This window comes from Squalius cephalus, assembly GCF_949319135.1.
Source record: "Squalius cephalus genome assembly, chromosome: 10".
NCBI lineage: Eukaryota > Metazoa > Chordata > Actinopteri > Cypriniformes > Leuciscidae > Squalius > Squalius cephalus.
The window spans coordinates 27,110,452-27,135,021 of record NC_137131.1 but is presented as its reverse complement, the minus strand read 5'-3'; the positions used below and the strand labels follow the sequence as shown (position 1 = coordinate 27,135,021).

Genomic DNA, 24,570 nt, shown 5'->3' with positions numbered 1-24,570 from the left:
AAGTTATTTCAAAAAGTTGACTTTATCAAATGGTATCCGGCTACCAGATCCGTGTACTATAGTGGAGTGGATAGAAGACGTTAGCAGGTGGCCAAATATACAGTGGCCAGATATATATACGTATTTAGTTGAGAAACCGAGCGTGTACACCCGAGAGAAATTACGAGCATATAAATCACTGGATGCTTATGAATACGTTGTCTGTGGTCATGTACAGAATGTCAAATACCATGACATAGACTCAGAGTTTTGTGTGCTGAAATCAGAAATTCTTCCTAGTCAAAGACAAGGACACAAGACAACGATGTATGAGGCTTGGGTTATAATCAACCAACGAGAGAACTACGTCCTCACGGCGAACTGCACCTGTATGGCGGGGTAAGTAGGCTATTATTTGGTGTTGTGGGCTTGTAGTTGACTTACAGAGATGAATTATGCTTCAGTGTTACTGTCCTTTCAGGTTCAACTTAGGCTTAACCTACTCTCCTTTACATATTCTCATATGTTCTCATAACCAGGGTTTGAAACTACAATTTTCACGAAATACACAGTGCCAACAGTGTTCAAAATGTCAGCAGCCAGCCAATATCATTCAGTTACATTCAAAACCTGTTTAGGCTTAGGTCGTATACACGCGTAGTAAGTCAGATGTTTGTTTACTTCATGGTCCGAGACGAAATTTGGCTGAAAGCAAATGTTACTTTCAAGCCCTGGTCATAACATTATTGATCAGCCAGTAAGTTTATTATGTTTTTGTGAAATTTCAGGCTTGGGTCATGCTGCAGTTATGCAGCTGCAATATTATTCAAAGTTGAGCTCTATGTTAGGATGGGAAGGACTGAGAAAGCAGCAGTTACATCTGGAGTGTGCATGTGGAAAGACATCAGCAGGAAAGAAGTCAGACCAGCTCCATTGAGGGAAATCAGCTTCCACAAAGCAAAGAGGCTAGACAGGCAGCTTCAAGCACCTTTAACATCTGCTAGGAAAAATAGTATCACACCCAGAGGCATGTAATAGTTGACAGCCTAGATAAGCTTCCTATTGCCATAGTGTTTTGACACCATAATGTAGCATGAGAAAGGTGTAACTTGGTGATGCAGAGATGAAAATGCCGACAGACACAGTTTAATTTTTATCAGTATAATTTATGTTAGTTTGAATAGGTCTGCGTTTGCCTTCAGGTTATTTATTTTTAGAAATTACATTTGTTTGTTGTATATTGTACACCTGTGTGTTTAAAGCTCTGATGTGAACATTATGCAGCACAGTAACTGTGTCTTTTTGTTGCTGTATTATCAGTGTTGACAGATGATGACATCCGGGAACTGCAGGTTGTGGACCCCTGTGCTGCAGTGCTGACAAGCCTGGAAAACAGTGACACAGACACCGCATCATCTGACACTGATTCAGAGGAGCATCCTGACTTACCTGAGCCTTTGACTGCTTTATTTGATATAACAGTCAGGGAACTCTCACCACAGGAAATGCAGGTTAAATGTGAGGATACATTTCACAGACTTAAAACTACACTACAACCTCATCAATGTGAGAAACTGGAAGTTGTGACAAGGCAACAATCAAAGTCAAAGGACTGGTACACCTATAGGGCTGGTCGAATCACAAGCACTAAATTACACCGATCGACCACAACTGACAAGATCAGCAAAACATACCTAAACGATATAATGCAGTATAAAAGAACAGAATTAAATGTCCCATCTGTGCTCTGGGGTAAGAACATGGAGGAAACGGCAAGACAAGCCTACACTGCATATATGTCCCAAAGCCATCCAGATTTCAGCGTCAGCTCATGTGGCTTAGTAGTGAAACCTTCTGAGCCACACCTTGGATCATCACCAGATGGGATAGCAAGATGTACCTGCTGTGGCAAAGGGGTGGTAGAGATCAAGTGTCCCTACAAATACAGCGATAGCCTTCAAGGATGTACAAAAGATGAGAAGTTTTGTCTGGACAAGTCATTCGCATTGAAGCATTCACACACATACTACTATCAATGTCAACTTCACATGTTTGTGTGTGATGTTAAATATTGTGACTTTGTGCTGTGGTCCAAGAAGGAGTTCATTGTGCAACGTATCCTAAGAAATGAAGAGTTTTTGAAGGAGGCTTTGCCAAAAGCACAAGACTTCTTTATCTCGAGTGTGTTGCCTGAACTACTGACAAGAAGCCATGACCCTGTCTTGGTATCACAGAGAGCCTGCAAATACTGTGAAAGGCCAGATTTTGGAAAAATGATCATCTGTTTCAAATGCAGCAACCGCGTTCACTATACCTGTGCACACATAAAAAGGAAGCCAGCAACATGGTTATGTAGGGAATGTCTGAGAGTTGATGTTTGAATGATTAAATTTAGGACTGGGAAATGTTCTGTATTGTGTTATGAATCTGGTCCATATTACCCAGACCTACATTTATTGTTTTTCTTAATTTTTTCCCTACATTCATTCTTTTCCATCATTCTTTCCTACATTTATTCTTATTCTTCACCCAGACCTACATTTATCCTTTTCCTTACATTTTATGTTGTTGTTATTGATTGCTATGTGTTGACGCACTTCTGTTTAAAGTTTTATTTTGTAATGCTATAGTACTTTAATAGTAACTATGTTGCTTGCATACACTGCAAATAAACTACTAATAACAATTACAAATGAAATTGAAAAGCACTGTGAATTGTTGAGATAATCTTGGGGAAATACATTATACACACCAGTGGCAGCCAATGTTGGGAGGTTTATTATAATGCATTATGTTTCATGTACAGTAAATACATTTTACAAATGTAAATCACGTTAAAACTAATACATGGTAATGTGTTACTCATTTGGAAACAACACTCTTACAGAGGTTTGTGAGGGCACCACATACAGTCACAACATCATCTAGCATGTTAACCTGCGACACTGGAATAACTGTTTGCAAAATCTTAAAGTTTTTCCACCGACCAATAACTCGCTCCACATGGATTCTCACACGAGAAAGTTGTCTAGATGCGTCAACTTCCTGTGCAGAAAGCTGCTTTTTTCCTTTTGTGAAATGAGGGATACGAAGGGTTGCACCATAAGCTGCAAGCTCGTCTCTGATAAGAAATCCCCTGTCGGCTAAAACCTCATCCCTAGGCTCCAAAAGTTCTAAGAAACCTGACTCTTTTGTGATCTGCTTGTCTGAAACTCGTCCACCCCACCCAGGAGATAGAAATGAAATTGCACCAGCTGGAGTGATGCCGATTAAATATTTTGTAACGCAAAGCACATGATCAGACGGCGTGTTGATTAAATTACTGAGATTAGCCCGTGATTAGACCCCCCCCCCCCCGTGAGTCTGGGACCTAATCAACATACTGGAATACTCATTTACAGACACCTCCATTGTCTCAAGATTCTGCCGCGTAAGACGTGCAGACCAAATGGCGCTCACAAATGGCTTAAATCATTGACGGCCTATCTGAAATGAACAGACTTACTGCTAAATCAACAGAAACCCTTTTGTTTATGGCCGGACGAACATCCGCTGACCAGTAGAGCGATCTCCAAAAAAAAAAACCTTTGGACATCTCGCACACTGATTTACACCTCAGAACAACAAGACTTTATCCGAACAGATGTCCCAAACCATGTTAAGTGCATCATTGTGAAAAACGCACACACATAACCTCTCACCCCTCCCTCCAAGAGCAAAAGTTCAGCAGCGTGGTGAACTCTCAGTGACACACACACACAGAAACACACACAGATCCTACACGTGTGACTCAGAATCATCTTGTGAAATGTTTAAAATGTATTCTCTTGATGTATGCATGATCCCCTTATCCCAAATATTATGCCTATATAGTTTTATTGATTTGTAATCCATTTGATGTGACTATAATCGCGAAAAATCATGTATCCGCGGGTGACTATGTCATAAAGCTACCATTCGTGGTATCATTGTGCTCCATAAATCCCAACGGTGTGGAATCTTGAACCCAAAATATCAGAGGATGCATTCTCTTATTAATCCCAGTATTATTAATGTTAGGAACGAATTTATCTTCCAATACTTAGTAGGAAGGGGCGTATCGACCCTTGAAACGTCAGGAGGTGGACCCGACCCGCCGTTAAGGACATTGGCTCACATACGTGAGAGGGCGTGAGTTGGGCCCCTTTAAAATATCATGTTTTCCTCCTCTAAAGCGCACTTCGCCAGAGAGAGAGAGAAAGACGACACGCCTTCTTCCATCCTTGGAAGCCTCGTTCGCGTTTATTTTCATTTTTCTTCCAAGTTTTATTTTCTTAAAACTACTTTACTTCAGTTGATAGTCTCCTTCAACCAACCAACGAAATCAACTTAAAGCTAAAATCATCTTGCTAAGTTTTCGCTCGTTTCCAGTCGCCATAGCAACTAGACGCTGTGACCTCTGTTTCGGTGACCACGTGACCAAGACGCTTTGTCTACTCCGACTCGACGCACGGACACACAAAGGCCGAGCTTCATCCAGAGTAACGTAGACTTTAAATTTACAATCTGAAGTGCTGTTTAAAGTGTCTAACATTACTGTGTCTATTGGGGTTTCGTTGTAAATGACTGAACTGTTCTACCTATCTCTGAATTCTCCCACTCACACTGACACACTCCTTTTTAGCACACACACATCTGCACGTACACACCCACGCTCACATATCCACGTGTTCCTAAACAGAAACACACGACCACGTGCTGCTAAAGGCGTGTTCCCACACACACACACCTCTTCTTACTACGCTGTCCTTGGACCCACACACAAAGCCATCCTTAAAATCCCCTCTTATTCTTTCTTTCTCATCTCTCTCTCTTTTCCTTCTCTTTTACGTTTATTTTTGCTATATTCCTCATTGCGATCTTATATTGTTTTTGTTTATGCATATTTACTCCTGTGTGATTTAAACTAGTATATGTAACCAGTAGTTCGTTTGAATAAACTTTGTTAAATCATTTGAATTGAGATTGCCTGTTTGTTTCAATACTGAGTCCCTGAGTAGTGCAGATTTTTACCTCTTAACGCTCTACGATAAATTTTACTATTGAAAGAAATCTCAAATGGTCTAAAACACCAAGATAATTATTTTCTTGTGGCCACAGAAAAGGAATTGTCTATCAGTGTTGAAGACGTGAGATTTCCGTTCAGATATTGTACATTTTGTGTGCTGGACATACTGTTCGTACAATAAATGAACATTCTTCAACTTATATCTAAAATTTCCCCAAATTGAACATATTCTACCCGTCTATATCAGTGAGTACTACAAGCAATTGTGTAACCTCTGATATAAGCCGAGGTTTTGACCAATTCCCTATTTGGGAATTCTTTAATTCATGTAAGCAACATATGCATAGTCACATTAATGCTAATTTGAGCTAATTAATTCCCTAACATAAGTCATTGTTGTTACATTTAATTGTGTTGTTGTGTTTATAATTTGACCATGTCTGGGCCCTAGCAGTCAGATTACTGGGTCTAGCTATGAAAATTTCTGTGCAGTCTATTATGCACCGGCAGTTTTTAAAGTTGCGCTTGAATGTTTTTGGCATATTTTTAAGTATTGCGCCCTTACTTGGCCATTTAATGAGTGGCTTAAGGACCAAGGCCATACCAGGGACCCAGCTCCGCAAAATATTTGAAATCGTGGTTTTTGATACTTTAAATCTATATGCCAAGTCAGTATTACATAGACCCAACCTTAATTTCATCAATATAACCAACAGGTGGTCTTCTAGTGTAAGTTTTTGGATAATTCTTTCTAAGCTGCCTGTTATTTTTGTAACTAGCCACTCAAAGAGCACGGAGGTCAGTCCGGTGAGAAAAAACAATTGTCCAATGTTGCACTTAACAGTTGTGTAGGAAAATGTAGATTTCTGCAGCTCCTCTTTCAGCTTTACATTTTCTGCTTGTAGTGCCTCAAACTTCTGACGCAGGTGTACATGGTCCTCCTGAAGCTGACTGTGTCTCCGGTTCAGGTCATCATACTCCCTCTTTGTAACTGGGATGTCGTCTTCAGCTTTAATAAAGAAAAGTGAAAAATTAGCTTGTGCTGCAACCAATGCAGACAATTTCACAATTGGGGGTTCTCACACATTTTAGCAATGATTTTTCAAAACTTTTCCATGCTAGAAGAGAAGATACTTTATTGATCACAGGGCGAGATTTTTCGTCTGCATTTGACTCATCCAGGGGCCTGTGTACTCATATACAGATATGCAATTAGAGCAGTATGCCTGGCAGGAGCACACACACACCCTGACAATCAATCAGTTAAGATGAAATATATTCATACCTGGACAATAGGGCTGTACCAGAATATTCGAGTATTCGAATATTCGTTCGGTGGGTTGGTATTCGATTTTCAAATTTGGCATTCGAATATTCGTTTAAATTTTTTTTTTTTTTCACACCTGGCATCCCCCTAGAAACGGTTCCCATTCGCGCTTGAATGGGGCTGTCATGCGTTTTCTCAGATCGGATAGTTCTCTCTGATTTATCAATATGAACACATAAATGTGTTTTTGCAAAACGGATATGAATCCGAACTTCAAATCCCGCGCTATAGGCAGATGTAATGGAGTGCACGTCACTAGCAACAGATAAGCTGCATTTTACTGATCGTCAGCTAAAATTTCTAAATCAAAGACCGCAATAAGAGAGCGGCAACAGCCCTGGTAAGATCATTTCGGTTCTTTACTTTTAATGAAGTTGATTGTGTGTTAAAGCATCTGCGACCCACTTTCACTTTGATTTGCGATAGTTTGCACGTTGGCTTGATGAATAGATGCTGATCTGCGGTGACGCGTGCTGTAAGCGTCGTCATATCTGGCTATAACATGATATAGCCTAAAACACGCTCTCACACGGTTATTTTTTTAGCATTTTTGGGCGAAATACAATACTCTTATTTTAGAGCGCAGAACAGCGGAGTTTGTATGGGCAGAAGTGCATGCCTGAGCTTGTAGGCTATAAGCTGCGTTGCTTTGACATTGTGGAAATAGAATAGAAAGAATATATTAGCCTACCCTTTACTGTGTCAGTAATTACTGTGCTGCTGATTTCTGATTTGAGAGTTATTTGTTACTCAGAAAAATATTAGGCTGTGTTTTGTATCACTAGTGCAGTGTCCGTTCTCGGAGCCCTGCGCGTGAGGCGCGCGCGCGCTTCCCGCTCGCGCTGTTCTGTATTAAAAGTTTATTAATTCTGAACGTGTCAGGTCTCGCGTGTCTATTGCACCAAACGTGACACTGCACTCGTGAAGTCGATTGGATGAACGGTTCTAAATGCAAGATAAATAATCTAAATGCAAACAGACAGACGCATAGAGATTCCTGCCTTTATTAGAGAGAAGAATATGTTCAGCCCCCTCCCTCCGAAGCTTCGAATATTCGATGTTAATTCCTATCGAAGCTTCGAAGCTCAAAAAATGGTATTCGGACCAGCCCTACTGGACAATGATCCATGCTGCATTCTTGTTTCGGAGTTTCAGAAGGAACACATAGATTTGCTGCCGTTATAGGTCTGTCATCTCTCCTCCTCTTCCTATGGTACCTACAATAAAAACAGCAGAAATGTACAGTTATGCAAGAGAGAAAAACAAACTAAATAGAACAGAGGGGAAATTAAATATTCTTACCTCTCCAACTTTGCTTCTGGGTTCTGGCTCGGTTTTGTGTACACAAACACAGAAGGCACAAAATCAGGACTACTAGAGTCCAATGACGCCTCACCTGCAAATAAAACACACACACACGTTTGTTTACTAGCCAAATCTACCGCCAGTTTATCAAACTTTACCTGCATTTGAATATTATTCTACATCGTACAGACAATCACTAATATAAACGAGGATTACTCAGGGTTTTTCCTACATTGAAAATTTTTTGGCGGCCGCCAAAACTATTTTTTGTCCCGCCAAAGCCTTATTTGATCTGTAATTGGGTTTTGTGAGTGAAGCAGGCTACTGACGGAGTGACGGAGAGAACGATCACAGCGCCCCACCCCCGCGCGCGCACTCTCCGTCTTCAGTTCTGTCTTTGCTCTCTCCCTCGCATCAAAATCAACTGATCCTAAAGGTCGGAAGACCGAATCCATGTTTCACGCGGTGCATTCGGAGAATATTTTTGCTGAATTAGCGCTGGGTGTGAAATGCAGTCAATTTTTTTTTGCCTTATCTTCTCTTACAACTTGTGACAAGCATTCCGCACATGCAGCTGACATAACTTTAAATAAACGCAAAAAAAAAAAAAAAAGTTTGAAGTGTTTTTGTGTGTGTTGACAAATCTTTCGTGATGTCCTAACAGCCAGGATTCCCAATTTCCCACACAACACGTCCGCTAAAGTCCGATTCGCGACCTAATGACTCCTTTGAGCCGAGGGACAGGATACTGCAGTTCACAAAGGTTCATAATTTGCATGTGCTTTAATGCCCTGTCGGTTAAACATTTAATTCGCGTGCTGATGCGCTGTTCTCAGCGCGTGCATGTGAAGCTCACATGCACTAAACGCCTGTCTACCAGCGCCTGGATACTGGACTAAGTTATCTTTCGAGTCTTATTGTGTGCTTATACTGTTAAATACACACAAGGTTTACATAAAGTCAGTTATGTCTAAAGTGAAAGCAAACTTGAGAAAATTGAGTAAATCTGTTTGTCAAATGCGTTAGACGCGTCGCGCGCAGCTCTTTTAAAGAGACAGTAGCATCAGTAAACAAGCTGCCGCTTGTCCTTAAAGGGATAGTTCACCCAAAAATAAAACTTATCTCATCATTTACGCACTCTAATGTTGTCTTGTTCCAAACCTGTGTTAATTTCCTTCGAATATTTTCTAATATTTTTCTAATATTAATATTTTGAAGAATGTGGCTAAACAGTAGCTGGTCCCCATTGACTTCCAAAGGAGAAAAATATACTATGGAAGTCACTGGGGTACATCAACTGTTTGGTTACCCACATTCTTCCAAATAACTTCTATTTTTAACAGAAGAAACAAACTTATTCGAGTTTAAAACAACTTGAGAGAGTAAATTATGACAATTTGAATTTTTAGGAGAACTATTCCTTTAATGTTAATAAAACAACAAAACTATTGACTGATAACTTTAAGTAGCTTTAATAAGTATCAATGCATAATTTATACAGTGAAGTCTATGTTTTGTTTTATTTTCATATTTGTTCATTTAATTACTTTCTTCAATGCTACTGTTAAATACACCTACTGTAGCTGAAAACATAAAGCACTGTTTATTTAATTTGTATATTAAGTTGTGTATGTGTAATGTGTATCTTTGATCTTAATATTTAATAACAAAGAAAATATTGACAAATATTTTTATCTTTGCCCCTGTCTGCCATTTTGTTTTTTTGTTGTTACCTAACGCTTTGTTTTTTAAAATATGGACATTAGTTTGGCTGTAATGCTCAGTCACAAAATAGTAAAAACAAAATATAAAAAGAATCGTGATAAAATCGTGAATCGTGATTTTCCTGAAAAAAAAATTGTGATATGATATTTTTGGCATATCGCCCACCCCTATGATGCCCCCCCCCCCCCCCCCCAAAAAAAAAATAAAATAAAAAGAATGAACAACTAAATATTAACAACGAGGAACAAAAGAAACAAACATCAAGGTATAGATATAAAATAAGTTGTAATCGCTTTCTTTTAATAGCCTGACAGTGATCATTTTTCATGAATAAATAGGATAAGAAAAAAAATCACAAACTGTTTCTTTGTATTTATTTTAAATTTAACATTTATTGTCAATATTGGGCTTGCGGATCATGTGGGTACTAGGGGACTCTTTGCTGTGTGTGGATGACCATGTCGGTCAGCCACCACCGAAGACCAATTTTGACCCAGGAAAAACCCTGTTACTAGAGTCCGATAATGCTTCATCTGCAAATAACACACACACACAGTTTGTTTACTAGCCAAATCCAACACCAGCTTATGAAACTAGCTGCATGTGGTCATCAAACTTAAGTTGCATTGATAAACTACACCGTAGGCTACAGACAATCAATAATGTAAACCATGCTTTCCATTAAACTCAAGAGTACATAGATAAACTTACCTGATATAAAGTGGGCGCTGCAGACGCGAGCATTTTTTATTATGTCCTCGCTCCAATCAACACGTTTAATCGCCTGCAGCCACAGGCGCCGCCGGTTCTTCTGAAACGGCCGTGATCCTGTAGGAATCCTATAAAACTTAAGCCCCTTGTTGGAATACCGATTAGTGCAACCGTAAACGCAACAACCAGACATTTTGATGCTGGGAAACCGTTTTGAAAAACTACAAAAGTTGCTAAAGTTGCTAACACCAGAGAACACGTTAGAGCCAGTGGGAAACAACACCACTTCCGTTGCCAAAATGCGCGCGCAACTATTTGATCACGTGGGCTGTAAAATGTCGAGGATCCTCGGAATTTCAGCCAAGGACTAATGCTGCCTTCATGTGCTCTGGAAAAGATATTTTCCACTTGTGAACTGGTATTTACCAGTGTGTTGTGTTCAAGTGCTTTTGTTGTCGTAATGTAGAACCCGCAAGGTCTGTGTCAGCAGAGTATCTTTTTTATCTTTACAAAAAAACAAAACAAAACAAAAAAACGTAAATGTGGTGCTATTCTGATTATTAAAACATAATTAATAATAAAAAAATAAATAAAACGACATAAAATGATTAAATATGAATCGAGGAAATTGCGGCGAAGTTGAAAATTGAGTGTTAACGCATTATATTATAATTGTTAATGACACAACATTGTATAGGCTACAAAAACTATCCGCTAACAGTATTCACGACTCTTGCGTTGCTCTCCGCCATTTTGAAAAGGTCAAAGGTTATCTCATCTCGGCAACTCGTGCATCAAAATATTCTACGAGCTGCCCAGTGGAAAATACCACATGAGGGGGTGTTCATGTGCATTTTCCACGTCGGCTTTTGGTATTTACCATAATTACCATAGCACGTGAAGGCACCATAGCTGTGTCCCAATGTGAAGACTGCATCCTTCGAAGGCTGCGGACTTCAAACGATGCAGCCTATGCGTCCTCCGAACGACACACCGTGTAGCCTTCGTAGGATTTCCTAATTGTGCAGCCAGGTGTTCCCGATTACCGCTCCAGGCGGCAAGCAACGGTGCGAGAGTATGCTGCCATCCTGATAATTCATTTGATATAATTGAGTAAACAGCTATGGAGCCAAAATTGGCTATTGTCATTTTTACGTTTTATATTTTACTGGAGGACATGGTATTATTAAGGATGTTTCAGGTCATGTACTTTCGGCTTAGCCGAAGATTCAAATGTTCATTTACCTTGATGCGATTTTGTAGTGTATTATTTTTTATTATGCACATAAATGGACCTTGGACCATCAACCCTATTTGAATATAAAACTCAGTTGAATATAAAAAGTCCAGTGCGAATGTTACTCCCGCTCTTCATCGGCAGCTGTCAGTCACTGTTGCTAGGCGACAAGAACAATCCGAGCGCTTCAGATGCGCCCTTTGAAATGGGACGGAGCTGTAGTTAGCAACAATTTGTTAATATTGTGACAATAGGCCTACATTTACTTTAATATTCAAAATACAGTGGTGGTGTGTAAGGAACTACTTCGTTAATACTCGAAGTGATTTTCCCACACAGGTCAGCAACTCTTCAAAATTGTTATTTTACAATATGATGCATTGTTTTACAATAAACTACACAAAAGTACATAGTTTAAATGTATCAACCTTGAAAATATTCAGAAGTAAAATGCAACATATGCAGTAATATAAAAGCAGAACCATCATAAAAACCCTGACAAGGTTTTTTTCCTCCAGAATTCCTTTACTTTTACTCTTGATACCTTAAGTACATTAAAGTACATGAAAGGTGTGAAGATCTGATTGTTGTGCATATGAAGACTTTTATTATTTATTTGGTCAATGTAAATTTCATTATTCATGTATGTATGATGTATTATGTATTTTATTATAACATCAGCCTGCCCAGGGACTACGGGTGGAAATTAGCTCTTGAGCTAAAACCTGGTACTATGCATCTCTCCCCTTGAGGTTAATGTTTATTGTACGCTGTCCCTGTTTTTCTAAATAAATAAATAAATTAGAGTATGCAAGATAATTTTGCTTAACTAAGGTTTGAAATATATGACTAATAGTTTTTCCCCAATGCGGTATGGTTATTAAAAGCACTTTAGTATAATAAAGTATCTCAATATTTATTCCATGAGTCAGCCCTGCAAACCTGTTGGTAGACAACTTAGTGGATAGTGGAAATATGCAGTCAAACACTCTGGAGACTGTGCCAGATGATGTCCCACCAGCAGGAGGCCTTACCAGGGTCTCTATTGTGGAGCCCATCTCGGTCCAGCAGCACACCAGGGTCTCCCACTCAGCCGAATAAAAGTCTACATCATTTTTCTTATTTTATGTACTGTAAATTTAAATGTTTATGTTGATTTTGAGATGTTTAACGTATGTTGTAAATAGTTCGGGGAAAAACGTTATAGAAGAATTTGTTTCATGTAGAAATTATGACTGTCATTACAAAAATAAACAATGTCCAGAGCAATGAATTCTCTTTTATTTACACATTTAAAGTTGCAGAATTTTTTTTCCTTTTAAAAAATATAAGTGAAAAAAGTTAAAGAATATATATATATAGGCCTATATATATATATATATATATATATATATATATACACATACATATTTCTCAATCATTCTTTCAAGAAGAGAAAACAGCCTGTCCTGTGCTCTCCTCGCCTCTGCAGTCCCATGTCTTCTCTAATCAAGTCCAAAAACTCGTCCTCTCTGTCTCGCCTTCATCGTGGTGCTGGTGCTGGTGCTGATGCTGGTGCTGGTGCTGATGCTGGTGCTGCTGCTGCTGCCCCTGGCTCCTCCTCTTCTTGGTCACACACTGCTGAACTCGGCCCTGGTGTGTCCTCAGGGATTGAGGCAATGAGGGTGCAATGCCTCTGTCCCAACATCTCATCCATGAAGACAAACCAGGGCCAAGTTTCAGCAGTGGGTTTCCCACTCACACCCTCACCTGTCCCAGGACACGTGCAATCCTAAAGGCAGAGCAAATTAACCATGGCTTGTTAACAACAACAGCACAATACATTTCAGCAAAGATGTGATCTCAACTTTCTTACTTTGTATTTTTAAAATCATATTCATGTTTAATTTAATTTATTTAGTTTTTTTTTTTTTTTTAATTGCAGTTTAATAAATTGAGCTGTCTGCTCCTTGCTCCCTGAAACAATTATTAAACTATTAGCACAAGTTTTGCCTCAGACCACCTGACAAATGAAGCCACGCGAAGGAGTTAAGGTGAAGTTTATAAGAAAGAAAAACTTGTGGCTTTTAACTGTGGTTTCACTAGCTATTTGAGTAAATGAAAACATAATACTTACATTTAAATGTGAATTTGCCGTCCACCAGCGAACTCTCGGCCGTCATTTTTTTTATTTTTTTTTTTATAAAAATGCTGTCGTCACCGCCGCGCGATGAATTATGGGGTAGGATAGTCCGCAAAGTGTCCATTTATGTATCCTTCCTTTCACGGGGAAACGAAGGGCGCATTTGGCGTCGCTTTAGCCTTCGTCGGGCCGCGATGACGCAACCGTCCTTCGAATACGGCCTTCGGAGGATGCAGAATTTAATTGGGACAGCCTTCATAGCGCCGCGGTGACGCAATCGGCCATCAAATGCGACCTCCGAAGTGTGCAGCCTTTGAATTGGGACATCCTTCGTCGCTCCGCTGTGACGTTTCGTCGCGCCGCTGTGACGCAATCGGCCTTCAAATACGGCCTTCGGAGGATGCAGACTTCACATTGGGACACAGCTCATGTAAGGCCCTGTCCCAAATGGCACACTCCGGACTTGTGGACTTCCTCAGAGTCCACACTTTGGTGACGTCATGTAGTGCAGACCTATAGGGCCCTTGGCGCGAGTCCACGAGGGCGCATTGAGAGGTATTTTTGGGACAGACTCGATCAGCACGCCGGAAATAACGGGCTGTTTTTTTTTTTTTTTTTTTTTTTTTTTTTTTTGCATTACAATGGAAATAATACAAAACAATGAACATGAACATGTGGGGATACAGAGAAAATGAAAGTAAATAATAACAGTAAATAAAATATTTTTACAATTTATATAAAATTTGTTCTATAATACAGGATATTTTCGAAGCTCTTTTATTGGAGGGGATTTTTTGAAGTGAAGAATAACTGTAAATCATAAGCAAAAAATTTGCAACTAGGTTTGAATTTAAGGTATCTTGCTTTGTGAATATGATATTTACCCATCGTACAGAAAAAGTTTAATATATCATCTAGCTTTTTATTTTCAGAGAAATCAGAGTGAAAAATAACCTTACTGACAGAAATATTACAGGCCTGGTTGTTGTTGGACAGGAGAAATCACATTTTTTGCGCTCCAACGTCTTATCTCCATGTCAACTACACAGCCTAATTTTACAGTTTTATATTTTGATATTGTGCATATCACCTGGGCATTAGACAATAGATACATCATGCTTATTTAAATGATGTATACAGTTGTACATAATAATACATAATGTTCCATTTGAACTAAGATTGCAATTTTAAAACATAATGAAAATGTGCATGAGTTTCAGATGAATTTACAGGTTTCAATATTCATACTATGTTTACATATGACTCAGTAAAGCCCTGACATTCGGTTCTATTTATTTAATGAATCATAATGCGATCGTATTATTAAACGCGCTATTATTATGTTTGAGACATCAACCACTGGTCGATGACCATAATGTTTGTATAAACTGTAGGTAACCACTGGTAAAATGTACATTTAGGTCATAAAAACCGTAATATTTTCTTCTCAGCCATGTCAACAATTATCCGCGAGTGAAATCTCCTCCCATCTGTTGTCTGATTGGCCTTTCGCAAGGATTCCTGGGTTGTTAAAGTGCGTGAAGCCTGCTTCTATGCGGGCTTCGCGGAAGACCGCTTCAAGGGTACAAAGGGGGCGCTGCTGAGCACACTTCAGAGCGGTAAAATGCTGAATGGGACAGCCTACGGACTCGTAGACTCAGCGAGCACGCGCAATTCAAGTCCACGAGACCGAAAGTCCGCATGAAGTGCGCCATTTGGGACAGGGCCTATGTATCGCTGCAGCCCGGAGACCTGCAGGTGGGAGGAGCTTACGTCGCAAGTGGGAGGAGCTTATGCCGCAAGTAGGAGGGATTTCAGAAATGTGCAAGTAGGAGGAGTTTACGCCGCAAGTGGGAGGAGCTTATGCGGAAATCCCCAAGCTGTCATTGCCGAGGACGGCGGTGAATGAGTATGGCAGGAAGTAGCGACAGTAATGAAAATAAACGATAAAATATTACATTCCTCATCATGGTCGGATTTCTTACAGCTTTGTTATTATTGTGTGTGTCCAATACCACTCACTGTCAATGATGAAGTCACGTCTTTACACCTTTTACCATACTTAAAGTGATGGTGTTTTAAATTCATCAGGCTGTAGGCCTTATTCAAGCATATTTCTGAATATTAGATATATATTCTACAATTCTACAGTATCAAGTAAATTAACATTAAAATGTGATGCAATTGGACTCAGTGAAGTGAATGTTTAAATACATGAAAAACATTTGGCTAATGTAAAAAAACAAAAACAAAGTTACCATCCATCTTTACTGCATAATTTTTTTAAATAGCAGACTAATGTTCTTCTGAACGTGTTACACATACATTACATTTAAATCTCAGGGTGGATAAATTATTTTTTTCAGTGAATAAAATCATGTACAAGTCACTCAGAATTGATTGCAAAAGTGTTTATTTTATTATTTTTAGTCTTTTTTGTTATTTGTAACACTATATCAGCTCATTAGAACTGATCTGCATGCAGTGAAAACTGCAAAATCCAGGGTGGAAGGTTTCTGAATAAATGCCATGGAGCTCGCCTCGCTTTCCCTTCCCAGCATAACCTGGTGGATACACAAGAAGCACAATAAGAACTAGGGTTTATAGTTGACATTGAACATTTACAAACATTAAGAATAATTTCTCAGCTCTGTAGGTCCATGCCATGCAAATGAATGGTGTCCAGATTTTTAAACTCCAAGGGATGACATAAGTAAATTAGATTTTTAGTTTTCCTTTAGACTAAGTTTATTCATCACCAATTTACACAAAACGTACCAGGTGTGCAGCATTTGTACTCAAACCCACACTCCAAACAAGTGGAGATTGAGTACATCCTCCAGAAGAGCTGTTTGTAGTGAGACGACTTATTTTTCCAGCATGCAACACCTGAGGTGAAAAAAAAAATATGAACATAACATTTAACATTATCAATGATGTTCTTGTTATGCATTTTATTTTTTAATGTCAATATTTACTTTCTAGCCATAAGAAGCACAATAACATGCGTTTCACATTTATTTCACTGATTGTTATGAGTAGGCTAATACATTTTATAAAATAATTATATTAAAACAAATGTTTCAATTACATTACATTACATTGTGGATTACGCAGAAAAAAGCATAACTACAATGAAAACAAGTTTTAAAAGAATTGCATGCATTGGACAATTAAGTTAGGAGTTGTATTCAAATATCAAATCCATTTACAAAACGTTTAAGACATTTACAATTTGAAAATCAATGCATTCCTAAAACGTACAAAAATTACACTGCCACAATACCTTATTATGGTCTTCACAATCCATAATCTGGAGAGCAAATTGTAGAAATGGAATGCAGAAAAGATCTTGTCATGCACGTTACAGATTTTGTAATTTGTGTGCTGCTAAAAAAACTACAGAAATTTATTTGGATACACTTTACCCTTATTCTTTTTTTAATACATCAAGACTAAAAACAGTGTACAAACGCCATTATGAAATGGTCTTTTTCAGAACTTATAATGCTTTTTTACAAAACTAAAAACTGTACAACAAGCTTACCCCTTCATCTCAACGGCACGCTGACATGTGAAAGCGGTTTTCTTCTTTGTTTTCTGATGGATCGCAACAAAACTTACACATTACCGCCACCAACTGTGGAGCATAAACCAATAGCTACTACAACACAGGTGATACTAAATAAACCAATCAAAATCCTCTGGAAGTTTGTACAGCCCACTTGCGGCTAAAGCTCCACCCACTTGCTGCTAACCCACCCATTTGCAGCTGGCTCCGACCTCCGTTTATACCAAGCGGCTCCCCGTCTCTCTCTTGAAACCAACACGGAAGTGAGTTAAACTGCAATTCATTAACTGGCCGCTTGGCCTGGCTGCAGAAGTGAGTCAAATCTGTATCTCCCCCATGTTAAAATTACCAACTTTACAGCAGAAAAAAACATGTTTACAGCCTGGTTCTCTCTGTGGCTTTGGTCTATACAGCTAATTTTGCCCTTCATAACAACTGTGAGGGGGGTGAATTTTTTTATAACTCATCCGTTTAGTTGATTAATATTTAAATTTAAGGGTGTGGCCACTTGAGTGACAGGTGGATTCCCGCTGATGTCAATGCTAGCCGTTTGTCTGCTGTTAGCCGTCACTTCACCTCAGCAAATGTTGCTGCTGAACTTGCCTTCTCTGCAGTGTTTGTGCTTTTTTTCGGGATTATTTCATAAGTTAATACTTGGGTACAAAGCCCACGTCTTTGGATTCAGTCGTTGTCGTCGAGTATCGTTTGAGAGAACAACCAGCGCTGTATTTCAGTTGTTTTCCTCTGTGAACATGCACTAATGGATGTCTGACAATTTCGTTGCTTTTTGGGGTTTTCAAATTTAAAACGTCAATAAAGGCTCGTTCGTTCTGCTCTCACGGAACAGATGGATTATAATATGCTTATGTACCGTCAGATGAAATCATGCAGGCGTCGGCGCTTTCTCCGTCCGTGCAATAAATGCACATCCATGAATGAGCGCGGATTTTCTAGCGCATTTACTTGCACTTCAAAGGCAATATATCTATGGTTTAACGGTTTAACCCATTTGAGAGGCGGCCAAAATCAGAATTTAAAATGGACTGAATAAGCTCTCCACGAACTTGAGCGATGCCGCGCTGACGGACCATGAAAGAGTGACTGACATGTATGCACATAAATCACTGTCACACACAAACACTCTCGAAGTAATACACAGTCTCACTTGTGGCCATATATTTTAACTATTATAATATTTCGAAGGGCAAAAACAGGAACTTTTAATTGGCTTTACATCATCAGCTAACTCGATCACGTCGAGCTAGGTGATTTCAGATAGCCAGGCTCATATCTATGGCCAGGCTCCTCAGCTCCACTCACGCCCCGCCTGTTTGCCTATTTTCTGTTATCCGGGAGTGACGCGAGGCCAAGATGGCGACGGCCGGCTCCGCCTAGCTACTTTAGGCTTCAAAAAAGCTCTTCAGAAACCTACGGGTGACGTCACGGACACTACGTCCATATTTTTTTACAGTCTATGGTTTATACCCTACTCAGACACTTTGCTTGTTATGATACGGAATATCCGCGAAAGTCTTATCTCATTTCACACATATTTTGTTTCTGTGTTGATTCTATATTAAAATGTCAATACAATGTAATGTATTTTCTCTGGCTCTTGATTTTGTTCCGTTATTATGCTTGTTGTCATCTGTTGACGTTGTACAAGCAGAATCATGTGGCGGACGCGGTTGGTCGGTGTGGTATTAGTCCCGCCCCTCCTCCACTGTGATTGGACGGTTGGGTAAAAAGTGACAGTGATGAGCGCTGCGTTTTACTAAAAGTTGAACATTCTTCAACTCTCGGCGACCAGTAAAAAACGCCGAACGCTCAGCGCTTCAGCGTGAAAAAGACGCTCAGCGCCTCGTTACGCTCATGGCGTTTTAAAAACGCGGCGCTCCCATTGAAAACAATTGAAAAAACACGCCAGCCGCGAGTAAAAACGCTTTGGTGGACACACGGCCTAACTCCTTCGCGTGGCTTCATTTGTCAGGTGGTCTGAGGCAAAACTTGTGCTAATAGTTTAATAATTGTTTCAGGGAGCAAGGAGCAGACAGCTCAATTTATTAAACTGCAATAAAAAAACTAAAAAAAAAACTAAATAAATTAAATTAAACATGAATATGATTTTAAAAATACAAAGTAAGAAAGTTGAGATCACATCTTTGCTGAAATGTATTGTGCTGTTGTTGTTAACAAGCCATGGTTAATTTGCTCTGCCTTTAGGATTGCACGTGTCCTGGGACAAGTGAGGGTGTGAGTGGGAAACCCACTGCTGAAACTTGGCCCTGGTTTGTCTTCATGGATGAGATGTTGGGACAGAGGCATTGCACCCTCATTGCCCCAATCCCTGAGGACACACCAGGGCCGAGTTCAGCAGTGTGTGACCAAGAAGAGGAGGAGCCAGGGGCAGCACCAGCAGCACCGAGTAGGGTATAAACGGAGGTCGGAGCCAGCTGCAAATGGGTGGGTAGCAGCAAGTGGGTGGAGCTTTAGCCGCAAGTAGGCTGTACAAACTTCCAGAGAATTTTGATTGGTTTATTTAGTATCACCTGTGTTGTAGTAGCTATTGTTTTATGCTCCACAGTTGGTGGCGGTAATGTGTAAGTTTTGTTGCGATCCATCAGAAAACAAAGAAGAAAACCGCTTTCACATGTCAGCGTGCCGTTGAGATAAAGGGGTAATTGTTGTACAGTTTTTAGTTTTGTAAAAAAGCATTATAAGTTCTGAAAAAGACCATTTCATAATGGCGTTTGTACACTGTTTTTAGTCTTGATGTATTAAAAAAAGAATAAGGGTAAAGTGTAGCCAAATACATTTCTGTAGTTTTTTTAGTAGCACACAAATTACAAAATCTGTAACGTGCATGACAAGATCTTTTCTGCATTCCATTTCTACAATTTGCTCTCCAGATTATGGATTGTGAAGACCATAATAAGGTATTGTGGCAGTGTAATTTTTGTACGTTTTAGGATTTGATATTAGAATACAACTCCTAACTTAATTGTACAATGCATGCAATTCTTTTAAAACTTGTTTTCATTGTAGTTATGCTTTTTTCTGCGTAATCCACAATGTAATGTAATGTAATTGAAACATTTGTTTTAATATCATAATTATTTTATAAAATGTATTACTCATAACAATCAGTGAAATAAATGTGAAACGCATGTTATTGTGCTTCTTATGGCTAGAAAGTAAATATTGACATTAAAAAATAAAATGCATAACAAGAACATCATTGATAATGTTAAATGTTATGTTCATATTTTTTTCTCACCTCAGGTGTTGCATGCTGGAAAAATAAGTCGTCTCACTACAAACAGCTCTTCTGGAGGATGTACTCAATCTCCACTTGTTTGGAGTGTGGGTTTGAGTACAAATGCTGCACATGTAACCGTATGCTTCTGTCTGCGTTGTGTTGTGAATTAAGTGCAAAAGAAGACAGGAGAGCGCCGGATTGGGTCTGCATAAGAGAATATATTTTTATAAACAGGCCGTCACGCCAGCTTCAGCTCGATCACAGTGACACTCAGTTCGGGAGAAAGGCAGAAAAAAATGGAAAAGAAAAAGCAAAGAAAACAAAAGCACAGAGACGGAGAAAACGCAGTAACTCCATACACTTAAACATGAAAACCGATCATATAAACTTAAACAAAAATAGGGTTTGTCAATGCATACCTGCATAAGAGAATATATTTTTATAAACAGGCCGTCACGCCAGCTTCAGCTCGATCACAGTGACACTGCCAAACAAAAAATAACATTCCCAAATATTGTATACCTATCTTACATCTGTAAATAAAATAAATAAAGACAACTTAAACATCGTGTGTGTGACTTATTTTCAACCAATGCTAACAACTAATCGGTAGCATGGAATACAGCATACCTCAGTTCGGGAGAAAGGCAGAAAAGACCGCTCAATTATCAATACAGCGGATATAGCTGCCTGGACCGAACCACTTTGTTGTAAAGAGGAGGGGGGAAACGGTCGAACCATCACCTCTTTACAGACCCTTTTTAATGAATTTAATGAATATAAACAATTGTGTAAATAATAGTAGAACATCCTTAAATGAATAATAACAGAAAAATCTTGTGAAATAAATAAAACCATTTTAACCTCGTTACACTCACCCCCACTGATTTCACTAGATTTTACGTAACATCATGAAAAGAGTAATACATCAAAAAGAACCAAAAGAAAATAACAAAAAAAAATCATGCCCAAAACACTCGACTCTACAGTTCGAGGACTCAGCAATCAGGTGTAACCCTCAAACATGAAGACTGAAGAAAGTCTACCAACATTATTGCTGTCCACAGAAGGACTAGGAAAGACAAAGGTTAGCTACTCCTTTACCTAACCATAGGAAGACATGCCATATACACATCTTATCGACAGATTACATCCAAGATTGCATAATTGTCTATTTTAATAGACTACACACAAATGTGCATTATTCCTTTTTTTTCAAGGACACTTAAAGTGTGAAAAAAAAACAAAAAAAACAAAAAAAACAATAATAACAACACAAGAACTCTGTATCAACTCATTTCGTTTTCTCCAAACAAGGTCGACAAAACAAATAGGTTATATATAGTCTGAATGAGCCTATTTAACGGCTTAACTAGTCTTTGAGCCTATTTAACGGCTTTACTAGTCTTAATGAGCCATACACTACTACATATTAACCCTCTTAAACAAAATAGAAAACAGAAAAGAATAGACATAGTCTGAATGAGCCTATTTAACGGCTATACCAGTCTGAATGAGCCTATTTAACGGCTATACCAGTCTTAACAGACTGTACACTATTATATATTAACCCTCTTAAACAAAATAGAAAACAGAAAATGTATCAATAGAAATCCTAACAACAACAGAACAAAAACAAAAAAAAATATATACAAGAATAAGTAACCATCTACCAATTACTCATAGTATCATTTTCTTTTACCCAAAAAGATTCTTAACAAATTGACTAGACATAGTCTGAATGAGCCTATTTAACGGCTTTACAAGTCTGCCATGTCTAGTACGATAACCCTCACTCTGATCAGGCCTTTCCACTGACAACTCCTTTCCAAAGGTAGATGGTTGTACAGAAGGGGAAGGCTCATTAACCAGGCTTTCTTCGTGAACTACCTTACTCTCAGTGACATTCTCCTCACTCAAATTGACACCTTTCGCTGAATCATCCTGATTCCCATTCCTTAATTCAGAGAGGTCACAACCGCGTTTATCATCGCCCACATGGAAGTCAACACCAGTAACCCTAACATCACACTCACTGGTAGCAGATGTTACCAACTCCCCCTCAACTTCTACAACATCACCTTCGTGAACAGTTTCCTCACACATCACATTCTGCTCATCCAATTCATCTCTGTATGCTACAGAACCACCAGAGCTGCTAGAGAGGTCAGCAACCCACTGAGTAGTCCTTTCTTCTGCAACCTGCTCAAAACTAGAGTCCTCAGTTTCATCACCACTCACACTGGATAACTGTTCCTTGACAGTGTCTGCATCAAGCAAAGGCAGAAAATCAACCGGCATAATCAGATTCCTATGAACAGTTTTAACAACACCCGAAGGGCTTCTGAGTTTGTACGTGTTCATCGAGGGATTTTTGTCAATCACTACATAAACTGTACTCTCCCAACGATCTGCCAGTTTCTTTTTACCTCTTTCGCCTTTGTTGGCTAGTAAAACTCTTTGCCCAATGTCAACTGACTGGCCTTTACTCCTTTTGTTATACATTTCTGCTTGTTTGTGTTGTTGTTTTTCTGAATGTGACTGTGCAAGTTTCATAGCTTCACAAAGGTCTCGCTTGAGTGACTGCACATACTTATCAATGTCAACTGTTTCTCCACTCAAAAGTACAGGTTCAAACATCAGGTCAACGGGTAGTCTCGGAGTACGGCCGTACATGAGAAAGAAAGGTGAAAAACCCGTAGTTTCATGAACTGTACAATTATATGCAAAAGTCAAGGTGTTCAACATTTGCGGCCATCTGACTTTAGATCTGGGGGGCAGTGCACGGATCATGTTACCAAGAGTACGGTTCAGTCGTTCCACCTGGCCATTGCCCATTGGATGGTACGGTGTGGTGTGCGTTTTGTCAATACCAGCCAACTGACACAGCTCCGCAATCAATAGACTCTCAAAATTGGCGCCCTGGTCAGAGTGAATGCTAACAGGAAAACCATACACGCAAAAGAAGTTATTCCAAAGAACCCGTGCCACTGTCTTTGCAGATTGATTAGGGCAAGGATATGCACACGCCAACTTCGTGAAATGGTCAGTGACGACTAAAACATCAACAGACTTATTGTTGTTGTCCTCAGCTGACCAAAAGTCTATACAGACTAATTCGAGCGGCGACGAAGTGGTGATGGAAACTAATGGGGCCCTAGCCTCAGGCTCTGGAGCTTTGCTCACAATGCATCTCTTACAGTTGTGTACGTAATCCTTGACATCTTTCTCCATTGTATCCCAATAAAACCTCTGTCTGGCCAACCCCAATGAGCGCTGCTGACCCTGATGGCCCGCATCATCATGAATGCCTTTCAATACTGCCATTCGGAGCGATTCCGGCACAACATATTGGTAAGCTTTCTGTTTGGTCACTGGGTGCTTGGAAACACGATACACTATCCCTAGGCGCATGGTCAGTTTACCCCACTGTCTCAATATCCTTAACGTTCCACGTGATTCATGAACTTTTTCGCGCCTAGAGGGGCGACGACCGCGGTCAATGAAAAACTTGACCCGACCCACAACACCATCATTGACTTGTTTGGTAAGAAGTTCATCATGAGTGAAAACGGGAACCGGGTTCTGCCCCACTGCAACAAGAGATTCCAAGTACTGCACATGAGAAATAGCTCTTATAGTACCTGCATCTTCCCAATGCTGATGGGTCCGCATGACAGCAGAAACCTCATCACTGCACACATGTACACTTCCTGTAGTACACACAGCTTTCACGGTAGCGTCTCCAGTGCCAATCTGAGCAGTCACACCCCTCATCTCAGGAAGCTCCGCCGAGAGCCGAAACATATTCTGAACTTCATCCGTTTTGAAATTGTCAGCCTGCTTAAGAAGGGTGGAATACGGAGCTCTAGTTAGTCTGTGCAAAATTTTTGACTGCACAAAAGGCTCTCTGCTGAGGGCATCAGCCACCACATTTCTAGGGCCTGGAATATACTGGATGTCGAAGTCAAACGGTGCTAACTGCGCTACCCAGCGCTGCTCGCAGGCATCCAACCTGGGCTTGGTCAGTATGTACTTCAAGGGATTGTTGTCGGTCCACACAGTGAACCTGTGACCACGCAACCAATGGCTAAATTTATGACAAATTGCCCATTTCATCGCGAAAAATTCAAGGCGATGTGCTGGATATTTTGCCTGAGCATGATTTAGAGATTTGCTGGCAAAAGCTATTGGTTGTGCTCTGTCACTGTTGTGATGAACTTGCGACAATACTGCACCAAGTCCAGATGTAGACGCATCAACGGATAAAATGAACGGCTTACTAAA

The 24,570-nt window shown here is 39.6% G+C and overlaps 1 protein-coding gene and 1 long non-coding RNA gene across 4 annotated transcripts; both read right to left on the bottom strand.

The window, feature by feature from the left end:
* Positions 1-2,735: 2,735 nt before the first annotated feature.
* On the bottom strand, positions 2,736-10,407 carry LOC307165642 (uncharacterized protein). 2 transcript variants are annotated; one of them, XM_079883486.1, is made up of 4 exons: positions 10,095-10,397; positions 7,656-7,749; positions 7,468-7,570; positions 2,736-6,035 (listed from the first exon to the last, which is right to left on the bottom strand). In XM_079883486.1, exons 1-4 carry the CDS (start codon positions 10,285-10,287, stop codon positions 5,991-5,993), a joined length of 435 nt encoding a protein of 144 aa, XP_079739612.1. In that variant the 5' UTR covers positions 10,288-10,397; the 3' UTR covers positions 2,736-5,990. The 2 variants fall into 2 exon arrangements, 1 of the variants encoding a protein (XP_079739612.1); XR_013822510.1 differs by having other exon boundaries at positions 2,740-6,035; positions 7,355-7,570; positions 10,095-10,407.
* Positions 10,408-15,907: 5,500 nt separating this feature from the next.
* Positions 15,908-17,228, bottom strand: LOC307165735. 2 transcript variants are annotated; one of them, XR_013822536.1, is made up of 4 exons: positions 17,001-17,228; positions 16,740-16,766; positions 16,232-16,342; positions 15,908-16,017 (listed from the first exon to the last, which is right to left on the bottom strand). It is a non-coding gene; the product is annotated as an uncharacterized lncRNA (long non-coding RNA). The 2 variants fall into 2 exon arrangements; XR_013822537.1 differs by lacking the exon at positions 16,740-16,766 and having other exon boundaries at positions 17,001-17,223.
* Between the last annotated feature and the right edge of the window lie 7,342 nt (positions 17,229-24,570).

Bases quoted from the DNA above. Each gene is read 5' to 3' on its own strand.
- LOC307165642 (XM_079883486.1), bottom strand. From the start codon at position 10,287: ATGTCTGGTTGTTGCGTTTACGGTTGCACTAATCGGTATTCCAACAAG. The intron at 7,750-10,094 runs GTAAGTTTATCT...TTTTATTTGCAG, and splicing joins CAGCGCCCACTTTATATCAG to GTGAGGCGTCATTGGACTCT. The intron at 7,571-7,655 runs GTAAGAATATTT...TTTTTATTGTAG, and splicing joins CCAGAAGCAAAGTTGGAGAG to GTACCATAGGAAGAGGAGGA.